Source organism: Patiria miniata, unplaced genomic scaffold, assembly GCF_015706575.1.
Source record: "Patiria miniata isolate m_02_andy unplaced genomic scaffold, ASM1570657v1 HiC_scaffold_24, whole genome shotgun sequence".
Lineage (NCBI taxonomy): Eukaryota > Metazoa > Echinodermata > Asteroidea > Valvatida > Asterinidae > Patiria > Patiria miniata.
The window spans coordinates 10,479,614-10,497,844 of NW_024037063.1; the positions used below are offsets into that span (position 1 = coordinate 10,479,614).

General features: G+C 39.7%; 2 protein-coding genes and 1 long non-coding RNA gene across 3 annotated transcripts; all 3 read left to right on the forward strand.

Annotated features, from left to right (window-relative positions):
* The first annotated feature begins 3,882 nt into the window (after positions 1 to 3,882).
* LOC119731614 lies at positions 3,883 to 6,961 on the forward strand. The gene is made up of 2 exons (XR_005271473.1): positions 3,883 to 3,985; positions 6,901 to 6,961. It is a non-coding gene; the product is annotated as an uncharacterized LOC119731614 (long non-coding RNA).
* A 403-nt stretch (positions 6,962 to 7,364) lies between these two features.
* On the forward strand, positions 7,365 to 10,609 carry LOC119731560 (fucolectin-1-like). Its single transcript, XM_038204740.1, has 5 exons — positions 7,365 to 7,395; positions 8,365 to 8,514; positions 9,044 to 9,133; positions 9,533 to 9,761; positions 10,474 to 10,609. Exons 1-4 carry the CDS (start codon positions 7,380 to 7,382, stop codon positions 9,754 to 9,756), a joined length of 480 nt encoding a protein of 159 aa, XP_038060668.1. The 5' UTR covers positions 7,365 to 7,379; the 3' UTR covers positions 9,757 to 9,761; positions 10,474 to 10,609.
* Positions 10,610 to 12,368: 1,759 nt separating this feature from the next.
* LOC119731628 (adenosine receptor A2b-like) lies at positions 12,369 to 17,564 on the forward strand. Its single transcript, XM_038204827.1, has 2 exons — positions 12,369 to 12,455; positions 15,560 to 17,564. The coding sequence occupies exon 2, from the start codon at positions 15,582 to 15,584 to the stop codon at positions 16,617 to 16,619; it is 1,038 nt and encodes a 345-aa protein (XP_038060755.1). The 5' UTR covers positions 12,369 to 12,455; positions 15,560 to 15,581; the 3' UTR covers positions 16,620 to 17,564.
* The last annotated feature ends 667 nt before the right edge of the window (positions 17,565 to 18,231 follow it).

An 18,231-nucleotide genomic window follows, 5' to 3' on the forward strand; every position in this document is an offset into this window, starting at 1 on the left:
AAAAAAAAAGAAGCTGGCGGCCATCTTGAAATTACAATTACATTAATTACAATTACACGCTAACGACCGTTTGTCGGGAACAAATAGAGAAAAACATCCTTACTACTTTTGCTGTACTGTTAATTACATCAGTATTACGTAGCCCTTTGAGAGAAAATCTAAATCAAATGAAAGTTTTTTCCATGCTCTATCTATTACCCGGGGAAAAAAAATCCGAATTTGACCTTTTGACCCATTGTTTTTCACCCTAACGACTTTCTTCCGCGCACCCGACGCATGTACTTATCCATATTATTCGTTGTTTATTTACGTTGCTTTTTTTTGGGGGGGGGGGGGTTGCAACTCGAAAATAGGGTACGCTTAAAAAGACTCAGTTCCTGAAGTAGGGCACTAAATGTTTAACAATACCAACGCTGCGGCTGCTCCTTTTTAGTCCCATAAGTTCTGAGAAGGCGGGACGGGGGTATAAGGCTCAAGTGGAAGAGCCTCATTTTTCAGGTACGCCTCAGGGGAAGCCCTTGGTATACATAATTGCTTGTTGGATTGGCTTTTGCTACATTAACAAACTATTTAGAATAATATTTTTCTGGTTTAAATATGTTATTACGATGGCAAAAAATCAACCAAACGCCGTTAAACATCCATTTCGAGTGTGAAACCGGAAAAAATGTAATATTCATGCTTTTTACGTATAGTGACATGAAAGTTATTCACTTTTGAATGAGACATGGTAGTCCACCAAAGTTAAATTATTGAATTATTTTTTTACAAAGTATGAATTATTTGCGGCTTGACAATGACTTGGCTCTTGGAGGGCGGGTTCATTTACACGCAGAACAAAAACGTCCTTTTGCGAGGGCTGCAGACGCCTGAAATTGGAAACAAAGCTGTTTTTCCTGAACACAGTATTAAAACAAACAAATTCAAAGTTTGTTAGGGAAAAAATCAAGAGCGCGGGCAAACTTCTTTAACTCGGTCATTATTTTGTACGTGAATATCTTCTCTCGCGCCCTATTCGTTTTGTTTCAATCAACATTTTTAATGAATGGGTCACATTCTACCTTAGGAAATACAAAGAGGATTTTACCCATGCAGTCAAATAATTACAAGGCTTTGTAGATTATCATGCATGGATATAGCCGACGCCAAGTGAAGATCCCAGGGATCCAAAGCGTCTTGGGTGATGTACCAGCAGGTTTCTCCCCTGAAATGATCAGGGAACTAATTACTGCATTGGATTCTCTTTCAACCTCGGTACCTCGGGATTTCTCCTTGCATTCTAAAAGGTGGTAACAGTGCGGACAAGAGGATTGAAGAACAGGGGGGGGGGGGGGTCACTTGTGCGGAGCCGGGGGTAGGGGAACAAGATTGTCTGAGTAATTTTGGAACTGTTAATTTTTCAGAAATTTTGACAAAACCACCGGAAAGGTGCCTTAAAATATTATGTACTATCAGATCCGTGCTCTGTATACGGCTTCGTTTACAGTTGAACAGCGCCCCAAGTGTTTTGAGTAAAACCCATATATCTATTTCGTGAAAACCTTGTGGAGACCTATTCATCTATAGAAATTGCCCTGTGGAGACCTTTACAATGTTTTGTTCCCTATTGTGTGTGTGTCTCCACAAGGATACGAATTTGTAGTCACACACCCACACACATACACCCAGACAGAAAGAAATTGTAGCCAATTTAAAAAATCGACAGGAAAATATCAACTTTACTCATTAAGTCAGTAATTGAAGTAAAATGCCCATAAACAGCAGTAGCATACACTCATGTCGCTGATCTGTCTTCATGCAGTGCTACGTATAGTGACGAATGGTGTTCAGCCCCCCTCCCTCCCGCTAACCGCTTTTTGAATTTTGCTACGTAGGTATGGTTTTAGAATTTTAGGGGGAGTCACTCCCCCCCCCCCCAGTCGTCGGCACAGGTTTACGCCACTAAGGGGACGGATATCAAAACGAATATACAGTGCTATATATATCATGGACTCTCCAAGAACCTAACTACCATAGGCCTGCTTTTCTTAAACAGCTTCTTAAACTGAGCACCGTGACAGCTCAAATTAAATTTCATTTCTATTCTAAGACTTTTGACGAATTTGTTAGGGGGGAAATCCATGATTTTCGTGGTAGCCAATCAAAAAATTGAATTTAGTCCATCGAATTTAATAATGAAAAAAAAAAAGACTAAATACGCAGAGTTTCTCTTTATTCTGCCTTGAATAAGGGTAAATTTAGCCAGCATTGGGTACTAGTAGAATGACTAATTTTAGCCAACTGCTGTTTACCAGGTGAACCGCCCAACAGTTGTTTAAAAAAAAATACCCAACGTTGGGCAACATTGGAAAAATTGGTTTAAATTTTAACCAACTGTTTCTACCAACCAAATTTACCAGCTTTTTGAGAGTGTTCACATTCGCACAGTCAAGTAGAGTGTTGAAAAGATACTTATTTTTTTCATTGACTTGTGTTAACATTAAAGGACATAACCTATAAATTGTTAAGTATAGATATAAATCTAAAGCAAGAACATTTAAGGCCGTACAGCACTACGACTTTACAAAAAAATAAGCCCGCGAACACATGATTTTCACGGAAAATGGTGGTTTATTAAGCAGTCTGATCAACCTGACAACGTATCTGATCAACCTGGTAAGTAACGTATCAGATCAGCTTGGTAACGTATTAGTGTCACTTGTCATGTTCAAAAGCTCTGAGCAAGGCGACCAATTAAGTAAAATAAACTTGAAATGATATCCTACTGCAAAAAGGCTTTAAAAAAAAAGGCCAAGAAGGTTATGAAAGGGGGCTAAATGAGAAAAGAAAAAAAGGTAGGCCTATGTCTTATAGGCGTGCCATTATATTTGTCACAAGATACGTTACATCTCCGAATGTTAGTTGTATACTGTTTCATTGATTCTTCTTGCGACATATTGTGATTACTCGAATCCAAACATTTTGTAAGAGAAAATTATAGGTTTTTTTTTTAAATTGGACTGAGTATAAAACATAAGATTATGTAAGTGTTCAAGAGCGAGCATTGCAGAATTGTTACGTACTTATTGAGGCAGTCACTTTAACGCTTTTGATGGTAACTTTTGTCAAGTATTGCGTTTCGTTGTTTGTCCTGATATGTCTGCTTCTAGCGGCTGACAACCATAACAAACCAGTTTACATGATAAATAACTTGCCAGATACGTTACAAAAAAGGATTCATACAAAACGAAGTTTGTTTTGTCTCAATTGAATCTGTAGTGTAAAATATTGTTTTAATATCAAAAATAATGTTCGTCGAAACGATTAATTTCGAGTTACTGGTTTTATGATCAATTACAGTTTGCTGATACGAGTAATTGTAGGAAATGACGTTTAATCGACTCTTGTGATAGCAAAGACGTTTCTTGTCATTGCACAATGTCATCTTTAAATTAGAATGTTTGTCCTTTGTCTCTTATAGACGAATTAACTCTTTTAAGGGTGTACGACTGTACGTATGCCTTGATAGGTATTTCTAAATACAACAAATCAACACATTCTGCTTGATATAAAACTATTTCTAAAAATGAATAACATGTATCTGTTTGTTTGTAACAATACGTTTTGAAAGTCTATACTAAAGTCTATACGTGACACCATCCGCTGCCCCACTGCACGTGCCAGCCCGTGCGTCAAACGCACGCAAATGCATGGTGCACTTTAGTGCACGCATGTCAGTCTTTAATCGCAGCTGTGATTGGTCAAGAAGCGTGGGTGGGGCTTTCACTGGAGCTCACATCTTATAATTTTCAGCCAATCTGGAACGTCTACTGATACCACTCTCAATTATTGGTCCTTCGTTACCACATTCGTAAGCTCTGCACCGTCCATTTACATCTCCAAAAAGTATAAAAGGTCTGGTCCTTTCTCCAAATAGATATTCCGGCGATTGTCGTCAACTAGCAAGCTTATCTCTACTTCAGGAGCACAACAGCGTCAACTTCATGTAAGTAACTTACTTTATGAGTATATGGACGCGGCAGTTTACATTGTGTTAGCCTATCTGTACAAATATGCCAAACGCTCGTCTTACAGACCTGTCACGTAGAATTCATGAATCCAGTAAGAATTACCCGTAGGTAACTGGTTCGGCTATGGTTTCAACTGGTTCCTGTTCCCTGTAATTCCAATGTATCCAGTTCTTACTGGTAAGTTTAACTGGTTTCAACTGGTTCTTATTGGTCCCATCAGGATCACCAGTTATTACTGGTTTATTCAGTTGGTTTCAACTGGTTCCTGTTGATCCCATCAGAATTACCAGTCATTACTGGTTTATTCATTTAGTTTTGACCGGTTCCTGTTGATTCCACACTGTCATATCGGTTGTGTACTATATGAACCTAGCAACTAGTTGTGTACAAATATTGAACAGGTTGTGTAATATTTTACACAAGTTGTGTAAAGAACAGTTTACACAACGGGTTGCTAGGTTCATATAGTACACAACCGTTTGATTTTTACACAACCAAAATAACAGTGCATAAGGATTATCAGTTAATACTGGTTTGGTCAGTTGGTTTCAACTGGTTCTTGTTGGTTCCACCAGGATTACCATATCCGAGTTGACTCGGGGAAGCTATGCGAACAAGCTCATTAGGGTATAGACCAGAGACATAATTGACGACACAAGTTGCTAACGTGCGCTTTATATCCTATGAGAGCCAGTTGGGGACGAACTTGTACCATGTTACGAAGATGATGTTATACATTTTTTTTGTCATCAAGACGTCATCAGGTATCAAATTACAAGCGATTTCAGGGCACAATTTGACAAAATAGTTTGAGCAAAATCTCTTCGTGTTCAATTGTTTTCGTGAGGTTACTAGACGGTGCCTTGAGCAACTTACTCATTTCCGGTGTTCCCGGGCACAAAACCACTTGACCTAAATTAATCGTAACTAAAACAAAAGCATTTTACAACAGACAAGTACATTATGAAAGTGTTAAGTGAGGGATGCCAAACACAAAAAAACATAATTTTGACGTCATCCCCGAAAGGACACCCTCCAGCGGAACATCAAAACGAGTTTAACTTTTTCAAATTTTAAAGCCCTCAAGCAAAATTCTGCCAAATTGTCCCTATATATTCCGTGAGCAACCACAAATGAATTTGCAGGATTTTATAATCATTACAGGATCAGACCGGAAGTTGGGTGTTATTATTACATACACTTGTAATTTCCACATTTCCATGCATTATTTTTACTTAATGATAAACAGGTATCCTCCTTGAACTAAATCAGTAGTCCCTTGACTGATGACGTCATCAAACTGGAAACAACGTGCACGTGTACCTAAAATGTATACTGAAATTTATCATATTCTTTAAAAGATGCATTTTTTTTTACAAAATGATTGATTGTACTGGAAATTTTGAAGTTCGTAATCCTTTGTTCTGACATAAAAATATTCAAACTTAACTGGGCAGTGTCTAATGAAATAGTTGTCTGCCCGACCACTCTGCGTTTGTAACATTACAAACGCGAACCTCTAGTTTAAACTTATTTTTGTAAGATACCGATTTAAGGCAATTGAATCAAGTCTGTGTACTTGGTGATTTAGTTACCATTGTGTACGTGTATAAAGTCACAAGTGTCTTTACGTTGGATAAGATAGTCGCCACAGTTGCTTGAATATTGTGTTTTTTAATAGAAAGTTCAAATCTAGACATATGCAGATACAGAATTCAATTTAGGCAACATGGCAGGAAAATCCATTGATGCCCGATGCAGGTATGGAACCACCATCGTCCTGATTCGATAAAGCAATTTGCTAATAATGGATTTATATCGTGTAGTTGGTGCTGTTATTTCCAACGTACATTACGTGTTTTTATGGTGCTTTGTAATAATAACGTCCACGCCTTCTCAATAACACTCCTTTCCTTTCCAGTTTGCTTATATTAATATGAAAATGTGATACTGCATATTGGCGGGCCAGATTGTAACATTTTAAGTTAAACAAATTCCGGCGCGACGAATTGATGCTGTTTTTACCCCAGATACCGCATACAAAATCAAACGCTTATGTAATGCACATGCAGGCACCAGGCTATTCCTCATTTGCATATGTGTTCAATAATCTTGCACATGCAAATGATCCAATACCAGGGTGAGAGAGCAGAGGTGGGCGCGTACTGCTCGACACCCTGTTGACGAGGTTGGGTATGGAACTAGTATCATTGAGTGGTCGGGCGCAACACATGAATTAGATGCCATATGAATTAGAGGGCGCTACATAACTTTAACGGGTGCCCAACTAGGCGGTTTTTTTTAAACGTGCATATTGGGGTGAATAGGTATGGCGAGCAATACTTTGCATTACGCCAATGGTGTGCGAATTTTACTTTTAGAGATACGGGTTTTTTACGATTGTACTTGATGAGTTTACAATACAGTAGCTTAGGTGTGCATATATGTTGAGACCACGTAATTAATATTTGAAAATCAACTGTGAGAGATCCATTGAGCTGTATTAAATTTATTATAGCTTTAGGGGGAGATCTGATATTGCTGTGTATGGGACTTGCAAACTTACTTGACCCTTCTTTCCGGTCCAAACCGGAAGTGCCTTGTAATTTAAAAGTTGGAAAAAGATGTGCATTTGCTTTCAGCGATGTTAGTCTCCAGCCAGTTTGTACTTTAGACAAAAAATACCGGTGACTTCATGTTAGAACGGCCTCTAGCGGCAGGTTGAAAAATGTTTTAAAATGATTTTCAGTTGATTATTGTGGCAAAGTTTAAGACATATGAAATAGATGCCGGCCCGACCACTTTGTGTTTGTAACTCAACAAACGCGAACCTCTAGTTCTTGTTGTGGTTGCCGCTCTTATAATTCTGGGTTAACGTATCTTTATGCAGTCAAGATGAAGGCTTATATCTGCTTGGTCGTTCTGGTGTGCCTGGGCTCTGTCTTCGCGGCTAAAACTAACAAAGGTAACATGTCCTTCTTCTTTTTTTCTTCTCTTTGAACTTCAGTCCGTCTTTTATTTTTGGGAGAAAGCGGTGGCTGCAATTTACAATCCTTCCCTCGGACCACAATCAATTCCCCGTGCTAATTTGTGTTTCACCCCGAAAATGTGTTTCCCATCGCTAAGTTTTCCGTGGAGTATTAATACAATGTTTCTTCTTAATTTTCTGGTTATTTAATCAGCTTTAATGTTCACGATTCCAATGTATTGCCGCATGGTGTTATCGTGCGGTAAAACTAATATTTGAATACCATTGCTTTATTCTCAGCCTGTGATCCCTCTAACCGATCGCCGTATCAGTGCCCTGCTGGGCGCGGGTTCTGCTTGCGAAGGTCGGCCACAGAAGGCATATGCGTAACGTGGAAGAGAATGGCAAATGTTGAAGGTAAATTTCACTTCTCCCGAAAAATTACATGACAGTCGTTATCGTAAACGATAGGATGTTTTTGTGAACATAAAAAGTGAACAGTCAACATTTTCCCCGTCTCATTGCTCTTCAGCTGACAAGTAGGGGGCAGCTCAAGCGGAGAAGTTTCCAGGATAATTTTCCTCTTTTTGAAGCTATTATTCCCTTTAACGGATGCAGCGATATGCTAAAACTCGTTGTGATATGTTCTTTACTTTTCGTTGAATTCGGAAAAAGAAGGCCTGGCTAATTTGAAAGCTGTAACACTGGCGTTAGCAATGTCTGCCAAGTTTTTCAAGCACCACAAATATCAATAAGGTTCCTATCCATATGGTGTGCAATAACAATTTGCATAAAAGCCTCCTTCACGAGTTATTAATTGATAAATATCACCCTTTTTGGTTTCGGCCGGAAAAACAAATCCCGTCCAGATTTTCCTTACAGATAGTTCGCGCTGTAACACAAGCGTTAGCAACAATATATTAAGCTGAAATTCGGAATATACTTAGATGATAATGCGTTCAACTACTCGTGAAATAACATTTTTTTTGTAAATTCCTAGAAATTGATATAAATACATAGATTTAGGGACATTTCGAACGATTTCTTTCAGACTTAAAGGTCTGCTTTACCAGTATACAATTTTGTGGTTTTGGCATCGATGACGGCGTCTTTTTCACTGATATGAAGTTTAGAAATTCTTCTTTCGTTATGATTTAACATTTCAATCATACTGAGCATATTTCCTGAGCAACTCGACGTTCAAAAGGCTATGTTTTGGGGGTTCACGAATTTAACTGCTCTGTTAGTGTCTAAATACGTAGTGTCTAATACAACCTTTTTTCGTACATAATGTGTATGCTGTAAATCGAACTCATCGGTTTTCATAAAAAAAAAGATCTGTATACATTCTGATATCTCCTTTCTTTACTTCGATATGACTTGCAGCTTCTCCTGTTACACTGGTAGACTTCGCCAACCCTCTAACAGAGCAGAGTTCCACTCTGACTTTCAACGGCGTAGATTACGTTTCTGGGAACGCAGTGGACGGGAATTTCAACTCGGACCTGATCAACGGAGAAACCTGCGCGCATACAGGTATGTCGGTCGCTTATCTTAGCTGACACTCACACAGTCACGTTGGTGAAACGTTTCTTCGCCTTTCAACTCCATGACCCGGGTTCGAATCCCACCCAGGCCGACTTGTGGATCTTGTTTTCAGTCCTTTACCTGAGTCCTGGTTCGACTGTCCTCAACCGATCTCTCCACCAGGCCTCCGGCACAGCTAATACTTTCTAATGTGGATGCAGTGTTCATGCGACTGTGAGGAATCATTAGACGTATTTCACCGCAGAATTTAGATACAGGGAAAACTGAACAAGTTACACTTGAAAATCGTAAGGGCTTAATGATACGAAAGAAAAATAAATAAATAAATAAAACTACAATATGAATTATATTATTGTCATAACATTTGTTAAGAACTGTATTCCAGTACAATAGAAATATCTAAATAAAAGTCAAATTCAATGAAATGTCTAAACCTATAGGCTTGCATGCTTTATAATACTCCCCGTTTCAAAGGCAATTAATTTATCGAGGCTTTGTTATTCTCCGTTATTTCCAGAAACCGAAGGGCACCCGTGGTGGAGGTTGAATCTTCTTGAGTCTCGCTGCATTGCGCAAGTCGGCATTGTGAACCGTCGGGATGGTAGCTGTAAGTTATAAAAGCTTGTCTGAATTTGCTGGGTTTTTAATCACTCAAGAATTTCTATCTCATTTTTGTTTACTTGGCCCAGTTTGGTCGAAATAATGCAGCCTGTTATGAAAATGCCAATTTATCAAAGAGTCATGCACTATACGTTCCCATTATTTGCCATGGTTTAATGACGTTTAAACTTGGAGATTAATCGTAAGATTTTACAGATGAATGCAACTTTTTGAAATACGGACCTGGCTAAAACCAATGCTCTTTGTAAATTCAGTTTTGTCTCTTTTAATCAGGGCATCTGACTGCGAGGTTGCCCAAATTCCCTTGAAGGGTATTTACACCAGTCATTAAAAACACTATTTTCTCCATAGCTGACGTTAATCTTTGTATTTCCATACATTGTAGATGTCCGTTTGGCCGGAGCAGAGGTGCTTGTAGGGGGAATACAACGACGCAAGCGGTGCGGCTCCCCCGTCAGCGCCGAGTCGGCCAATATCCCCGGCGGGATGAACCTCGTCATTTGCGATCCACCTATTAGAGGAGATGAGATCGTTATTCACATTCCTAAAGACGAAGCCACTTTGCAGATTTGTGAGGTCCTGCTCTGGGAGGTCTCTACCTGCGGATAGCTCTGGTAAGTACGACTTATCCAACATATCTGCCCCTGCATGGGCTTGTTAATTATTAGGATCATACTAAATAAAGAACCAAGGGATCACGGCATTACATACTGCATTTTGTTCTTCGTCGTTTACTTTAAACCAAAAATAAATAAATCGAAGCCCATCTTGATGGTTTTTTGGTGGTGCCTGAGGGGTCATTTCAAGAAAACACCTGCGTTGCATGTTTGTGCACAAGATCGTGGGTAAAATGACTTTCTGCATAAGACGAGCTTCCGGATAATACGAGGAGATTAAAGTCCGGAGAACCTCGTAATAACGAGAGTCGACTGTGTATCCCTTTTTTCACCTGACTGGCAGACTGACTTACTTACTGACTCGTGAATGAGACTTGCTCAAGTCTCGCCAAGGCCCAAAGGTTCGAGTTATCTGGTGGCCCCAATAAATGGGTAAGGCCGACCCATTGCCTTGTGTAGGACACATGCAGGAAACTTGAAAGTCTTCCATTAAATTGTTGAAATCGATTGAATACAGTTTTTGCACTCTGGAACCAGCTTTACTAGGCTCCCCTCCATTCGGTTTATCCAGACTTACGGAATCAAACAAAACAATATTCATATCTTCTGTTTTAATTTCATAAGATAAGTCACCTTGGCGAAAATCAAATCTTTCACAATGTAATGAATATGGCAATTAAATGCATATTGTTGTTCCTCTTTATTCCAGGTACGATCTGCAGCTGTCTATATGCCCAGGATGTGTATGGAATGGTCAGCAAACCAAGAAAGGAACTGGAAACTTTGGACGACTGATTTTAAGATTAACAGTAGAATAAGTGTACTAAAACCCACTTAAACAAAAAGTTAAATTTCACATCTAAGGTTTTTGACTTTTTCGTCAATTTTCACTTGGAAAACTTCCACTTGATATTAGTATGGTTTATGAAAGTTAGTGTGTAACCATATTCAAAATTCGATAATTTAATTAAGACGATCATAAGTCTTTTAAAAATTCAAAGAAACAGAATTTCAGGATAGTTTGATTTTTTTTTTTTTTTTAGCAAATATTGATTTTAAACTAGTTGAAAAACTAGTGGAAACCTTGGTTTTTTTATTGTTCTATTGCTAGTTGTAAATCTTCACATTATTTTCACCGTTTATTTCAAGTCTAGTTTAAGAATAAAGCATAAAAGTGTAAAAGTAAAGAATAAACGGAGAAACGCTAGCCATGTACGTCTGAATTCATATTTTGAAAGATGAAATACCTACTGGAGGTGACTACAGGGACCACATGATTTTGTGAAAAATAATTACATTAAAAGAGTTCGAAAAAGGCACGTCTGGAGCAGAAAGTGATCAATTCCAATGAAATCATTTTACTCTGAGCGTCTTGTCTCTATAGTTGCAGTCGAATCAAGTGAATTTTCTTGAGGAGTCAAACATGGAGGGATTTTGCCTGGATCATTATGCACATCCTTAAAATCACGTTACAAAAGCTGATCAAAATTCCACCAATGGTCTCATCTTGAAATTCGTCTATCCCCGCATAGAGCGCCCTCAATGTATAGAATATTTATTCCGGACCTCTGTGATGCGCACGGTATAGGGCATACGTTTGTCGTCTCATTTTTCACTGGATGTAAATAAACCAGAACTCGGTGAGGGCGCTGTGGATGTAAATAAACCAGAACACGGTGAGGGCGCTGTGTACAATGGGAGAACTACATTTAAGAGAAAGGACGTCACATGTATATGACTGTAGTTATCCTGATGGGTGCACCCCAGTATAAACACTCCCATACACACCAGTGCAGAGTTAAATCCCCATACTTTTATAATTCCTTTTAAAATACTCGGAACTCTCACAAGTGTTCAGGCTGCACAGAAAAATGATGATCAACATGTCACCTTTCATTTTCTTTTCAATTTTTGGTGGGCTGACCCACCGCCATTGGGCATGCAGAGCCTCGATCTGGCAACTTTACACAATAAAAATAGCCGGTTCAGTGATCTGAACCCCGACACGGGAAACGCTGAACCGGCTATATTTATTGTGTAAAGTTGCCAGATCGAGGCTCTGTATGCCCATAAGTGTGAAAGAGCGAATAGAGACCCATCGGGGTGCAGCTCTTTGCTTTCAGTGATACCCATAAGCACTATGGGCACTTTGTACTTCCGTTGTACTTGTCCCTGGTGAGGGCGCCATGAGCAAGAGGTTTACACTGAGGACTTGATTTTCTTGAATTTGGCTTGCAACAGGCGGGGATTTGTCTCATTAAGGTGCTCACGCACTCACTTGCGTAAGTCGTGTCTCACCTTTGTGAGATGATAGCCTAATTGCAACTAAGTATCCGGCACAGCGACCTTTTATTGACGTGTTTGATGACCATCTCAACTTGATGACCATCTCAGAGGCCCAATTAATGTACCCAATTATGCCAGGCGTCGAAAACCACCGCAAGCCTCATTACTGATTCCCATTGGTCCGTATCAGCGCAGAAACTAGCCCCGAAAGTATAGAGCAGCCAATCAGATAAGACGGCTTTTGCTCACAAAATGTGTACAATTGTCACTCCTTTTATTGGATAAGAAAGTTACGCTGCAGCCATTCTGACAGGCATCACGCAAACGGGAAACATCTCCAAGCAAACTCCAAGCAAACTCATTGAATCTGTACCGTCTTCATCCAAGCTGAAGCTCTGACTGAAGGTAAGAAAGATACAATTTTTCTTAATCCCGTTCTGTGTAAATGTTAAAAAAGTGTAAAAACCACAAGAGTTGTCCGCCATAATGTGACCCGCCCTGCAAAAGTGAGTCCGATGTCGCATAATTTGAATTTAGGCTCTTGCCATTTTGAAACGGATATTGATCAAAAAAAAAATGTCTTCTGTTTTTAAGTAACTTTGAGGCTTTGCATGGTGGAGATACTTCATAATGAAATGGTTGCGGAAACACCATGTGCAAATAATTTCTGAACTAAGAGAATGGTTCTGTAAAGAAGCAGAGGTATAAACTCGACGTTCCGGTCAGTATTCTCTGACCGTCTTCAAGACGGTGCCTAAAATCTAAGAAAGAAAACACTTAAGTAGCAAAAGCTAAATCGGTGAAGTGTGAAGTTGCATCCTGTGTGGATGCCACGTAGCTGAGATCCTAGAGCAAGCTTGGTGAGCCCAATGAGGTGGAACAGAAGGGTTACACTGTCTCAGTAGAGGAAGGACTTAGTTTTTTGTTTTTGTTATATTTTGGTTGTTTGATAGTTTTAGTTTAAATGTCTTGCAAAGAAATTGTAATAATGTACGAAAAAGCAAAATTAGGATTTGTTTGGTGCTTTTCTTGGTTAGGCCAAAAAAAGTCTCCGGTTTCTGGTATGGAGCTTGCCCAAAAAGTGGTGCGGCGACGCGGCTTTTTTTTTACCTGTTTTTTGTTTGCTTCAAATGACGGCTGATGACTGCAAATAGTGCCCGACTAAACTTAGTGCAAATATTATGGGAGACCATATAGGCCACATAAAGCTTATTCTCGATCATAACCCCATCTAAAAACACGTTAAAATTGTGCAGCAGCAGGATTCCAGTCAAACCAGCGAGTTTGGCGGTTTTGAGACATCATTTTTCATTGAAAAAAAACTTTTTCATTTTGCCGACGCGCATGGCTACGGCGACGCGCGCGCATACCAGAAACCGGAGACTTTTTTTTGCCTTAGTTAGGCCTACAGTATTATTTGTCATGTTTCAAACCAATTATTCTCCAATGATACGTTTCCAGCTTTGTAAAAACTGGACAGAATGAAACAAGCACAACAATGTCATGGAGAGGTCCATTATACACCAATGGACGTTTATTTCATTCCCATTTTATTAATGTAGTGAACTCAAAACGTGAGTTTTGCCAGAAGAGACTCATTTCTGCAGAGCGGGTCACATAGCCTATGCTCTTTAAAAAAGTGGAAATTTCACTCTTTTTGAGCGAAGGTGTCATCTTTTAGAGTGGGTTTTCGCTACGATCCATAGCGAAACACCACTTTAAAATAGCGCATGCGACATCCACTCTTTGGAAGAGCATCAAGACGAAAAAAACACTTTTCGAGTATAAGTTGTCACTCTTTTACATTTAGAGTTTGGTTTTTTGGTAAAATAATGAGAATTTTCAATATAAGATTTGAGGCTTTGCATGGTGGAGTATCGATATCGTTTCGGTTTGCGGTAACACCATGTGGTAATAACTACTGCTAAGAAGATGTTCAGTTCTGAAAAGAACGTGTCCTGCTTATTATCAACTTTCGCTAAGTAGTTTTAGCTCTGATAAGAACAGTCCTGCTTCAAGTTCTAAAGGAACTTGTTTTTTTAGAACTTAAAGCAGGACTGTTCTTATCAGAACTAAAACTACTTAGCAAAAGTCGAAGTTCTTTTCAGAACTAAATATCTTCTAAGCAGTAGTTATTACCACATGTGTTACCACAAACTGAAACGATATGAGAATTTTCAATCAAAGCATTATTTTGTAAAACCAAAGCAGATAATAATACATCGGGCTGCATGCACCAATTAACTGTTTAAAATAAAAATACGATGCTCTCAAACTCACACGAAATTCTGTAAAGAAAACATCATTTGGGTGAGCAATACATTTGGAAAACTTGGAATGCTGAAATTGCAGTCATTTTTTTTTATCAGTGATCAGTCGTCAAGTGAGACAAGCATAGCTTTTTGTTTATTTCACAACCTAAGGCTGTAGCTTTGTGAAAGTATAACTTTCCCAGTCAAACTCGTCAAATATCAGCAAATTTAAATGCGTTATTCGACTCAAGCTTTTGTTATTCTTGTTTTAGCAAATTTGAAATTATTTGAGTCTTGGCGAATTTGCCGCGGCTTCAACCAATTTCGCACCACAGTGATTTCTGATCAGCATTTCATTTTCTCATGCAAATTTCTTCGGGAGCACACAGACGCGTTGCTGCATTTTGTGGGATACTTTTTTTTAGGTACATCTTATTCAAATACGCATGCACAAACAAGTGCATGCAGGAAGAAAATAGCAGTTATTGAGTAATAGGCAGAACAAAGCATTGTCGAACAATATAATAGGGAAAACAGTAATACCAATAATGGGCACTATAGGGAGACATTTCCAAAGGCTTGTGCACAGATTTTTGTTTTAATGGGTCACTAGGGAAGTATTCACACAGGCTTGTGCACAGATATTTTTTTCTAACTTTAATGACCGCTACAAAAACACAATTTTACCTGATCCAACCCCCACGAATTTTGGTAATTTTACTAATTGGACCACGAACAATTGTTAGAACACAACTAAAACGTATTATTACTTCATGGGTCGATTTTATTCGGTCGATCATTAAAAATAAATAATCCTCTATAGTCCTAAAGTGGGGGCATTTATCATTGGAGTCTATGGCAGTTTATTTACTGGTCTGCAACCATAGGGGTTTCGGAACATAGGGGTGTCGGAACATAGAGCAGTCAACCACGGACAGTACATCTTGAACAAGAAAATGCCCAGAATGATTTTGAGTGCCAATTTCATTGGTACAGCGCCACTAAAGGGACATTCAAAAAAAGATAAATCATCTCGCGCGCGAGATGATTTGTTTTGAATGTACATGTACCTTTAAGGGTTCCGTAGATTGGACCAGAAGACCTATGATAAATACATGTACATTTTAAACCTAGAATAAACCAATATAATGGACAACGCGTAAACTATTTCCCTATAATAATGGTCATCGTTTGGTATGTAATAGGCTGTAATAATTTATACACCTTCTTGTGATTTCCCCAATTGTCTGGTATCAGATTGGTGCTCGACTTCAAAAAGATGAATTTCTCTGCCGGCGAAATGGCTGACAATTGCAGCGACAGCACTGGCGCAGAAAACTGCACTTTGGCGGATCCGACCGGTTTGGTCCCGTCCTATCCGGATATCACCGGCTGGCTCCAGTTCTCCATCACGACCCAATTCATGCTGATTTTCGTCATATTCTTCACCAACGCTACGGTGCTGGTCCTGGTCGCCTATTTCAAGACTCTGCAGGTTTTGGAGAACTCGTTCATTGTGAGCCTGGCAGCTGCAGATGGGCTGTTGTCTGTTGCCATGATACCAGGTGTAGATATCACTCTAAATCCCACCCGAGCCGGTAACAAGTACGCTTGTCTCCTACTTTGGTGCTCCATCATGTTCTCATCAAGCGCTAGTGTGTTCTCCCTTCTTGCTCTGAGTCTAGACCGGTATCTCAAGATAGTCTACCCCCTGCATCAGTACATGACCGCAGCCAGGGTGTGTGGTATCTTGGCATTCGTCTGGAGCTACACATTCATCACCGCGTTCGTGTTGCCTTTTGTCGGCCTCAACGGCATCAAGGACCCGTCCTTCGTGTGCTTCGACTTCAAAGACGTCTTCAACATCGCGCATCTCCAGTTTTACTGCTACATTAACGGCCTGGCGCCTTTCCTGTTCATGTTCGTCATGTACGGTAAGATCTTCCGGGTAGTTTGGGAGAAACTCCGGGCGGAATCTGACCAGATACCGGCCGGAGCCGAAGGGGTCGGCCGAAGCAAGCAGTGGCTCCGGCGGGAGTTGAAGGTGATCAAGAAGCTCACCATGGTGCTTGGTACGACCGCAGTATCCTGGATACCGACCACATGCATGCTCCTGAGGCAGATCTACGACCCGACCTACTACCCCACATTTCAGACCCGAGTCATTCTGAGCACCCTGACGTATATGAACAGCGCCGTCAACCCTCTTCTCTACTCCTTGCGAATCCAGCCGTTTCGTGAAGCGTTGTCCAAGGTTTTCTGTAGACGGTGTCAAAGGCCCAATGCCATCCATCCATCTGGTAGAGATACTACCTAAACCAGCCTGTATAGGGTCGGATCGTTTGACGGTGGTCGTCTGGTTTCTTCGTGATCATTCACACCATTGCAGTAGGCAAGCATTTGGTTAGCAATCGTTTGTGCGGCACCTGCCTTTCAATTTGTAATGAAAATTCATTTCTACAATGGGTAAATATTGTGGACATAATGATGATCATTCATAAATACCTATACAGTTTTACATTCAAATTCAAATTCAAGTTTCAAGTGTATTATCCACACTAAAAAGTATAGAGATTCAGCTTCCACTGGCATTTCTGAACAATGACATTACACAAAATCACTAAACCAATATGTAGTACAATATACACAGATCGCTAAAACCCACTTAAAAATAAACCAACAAAATACAGTTTAAATTGAGAGGACCACAGTAAATTGCACACAAAAAATTCTGAAGTCAACATAGCACACACACAAAAAAGGCAACTCCATACAAATGACATATTAAAACGAATTGACGGCTCTTTACAGTAATATCAATGATTACCGGTACCTATTCACAGACATACTTACAGGTGAATAGCGTTTGGAACAAACAAGTGCAACAACGTGAAGTTAGTGGGACGCAAAGACGGATACCTGATATGTTGAATTTGAAAAGGTTATAGAATGGATGTGAGGGGTCCTGCATTATTTTGGGAACTTTCAACAAAACACGCTGCTCATACAAGGAAGGTTTTCGCAGATGATGCGCTGGGCAATCTTCCTGGGTCTTTCCAGCTTCTCGATGTTTTCTTTTGACAAGTTACCAAAGTTACAAACGAAACAAAAGGTAAGAATACTCTGGATAAGGGACTTACAAAAAAGAATTAAAAACCTGTTGTCAACACGAAATTTCTTCAATTTCCTCAAGCAATATAATCTTTGATTTGCTTTACCTGCCACAGTCTTGCAGTTGTCCTATTGGTCGAGAGAACCTCGCGTGGGTGGTTTTAAACCGTTGATAAAATACCAACTGGTTTTAAACACGCCCCCGGTGTTACATCAATTTAGACTCCTAGGAAATCTGGTCCCTTTTATCCTTTTATTGGTTGGAAGTTCACAATCTTCACTTAGGCATGCGCAATACTACCAATGAGCCGTATTTCATAGAGTCCTAAATTCACACTACACCGGCACCGCCGCGTTCTGCGCCACCGCGCGCCAATCTCTTCAGGACATTTTTAATACTGTTCGCGAGAGGCACATACCATAAACACAGCCAGAGGGGTGTTTCAGAAAGCAGGAAGTAAGATTGTTAAACAAAATCGTTGGAAATTTAACACTTTTGGCTTGTTTTGACTATTTGACCGAAATGTGCTTGGCCGTTATCCGTGTCCAGGTCCCAAGCTGGATTTTTAACGTGCTTGTTTACAAGCGACCAAGCACAAAGTCATATTTACTCCCTTAACATTAGATAGATAGAAGAGGCCGGTTGAAGCCTTCAACATTAAACGTATCAAGAGACTGCCTCAAACGTATTTGAAACAAGCGTATAGAGGTACATATTTCATTTTGCTATTTGTACATTTCTTTTCCTTTGAAGCAACAAAATTGGTCGATAGGGTGCATTACAACAGACTAACATGTTGAAATTCGGCTCAGCGGAT

What these genes read in the sequence shown, in the direction of transcription:
- LOC119731560 (XM_038204740.1), top strand. An exon ending in AGAAACCTGCGCGCATACAG is followed by an intron (nt 8,515 to 9,043) that starts GTATGTCGGTCG and finishes CGTTATTTCCAG; the next exon opens with AAACCGAAGGGCACCCGTGG. An exon ending in GAACCGTCGGGATGGTAGCT is followed by an intron (nt 9,134 to 9,532) that starts GTAAGTTATAAA and finishes CATACATTGTAG; the next exon opens with ATGTCCGTTTGGCCGGAGCA.
- LOC119731628 (XM_038204827.1), top strand. Translation starts at nt 15,582, where the DNA reads ATGAATTTCTCTGCCGGCGAAATGGCTGACAATTGCAGCGACAGCACT.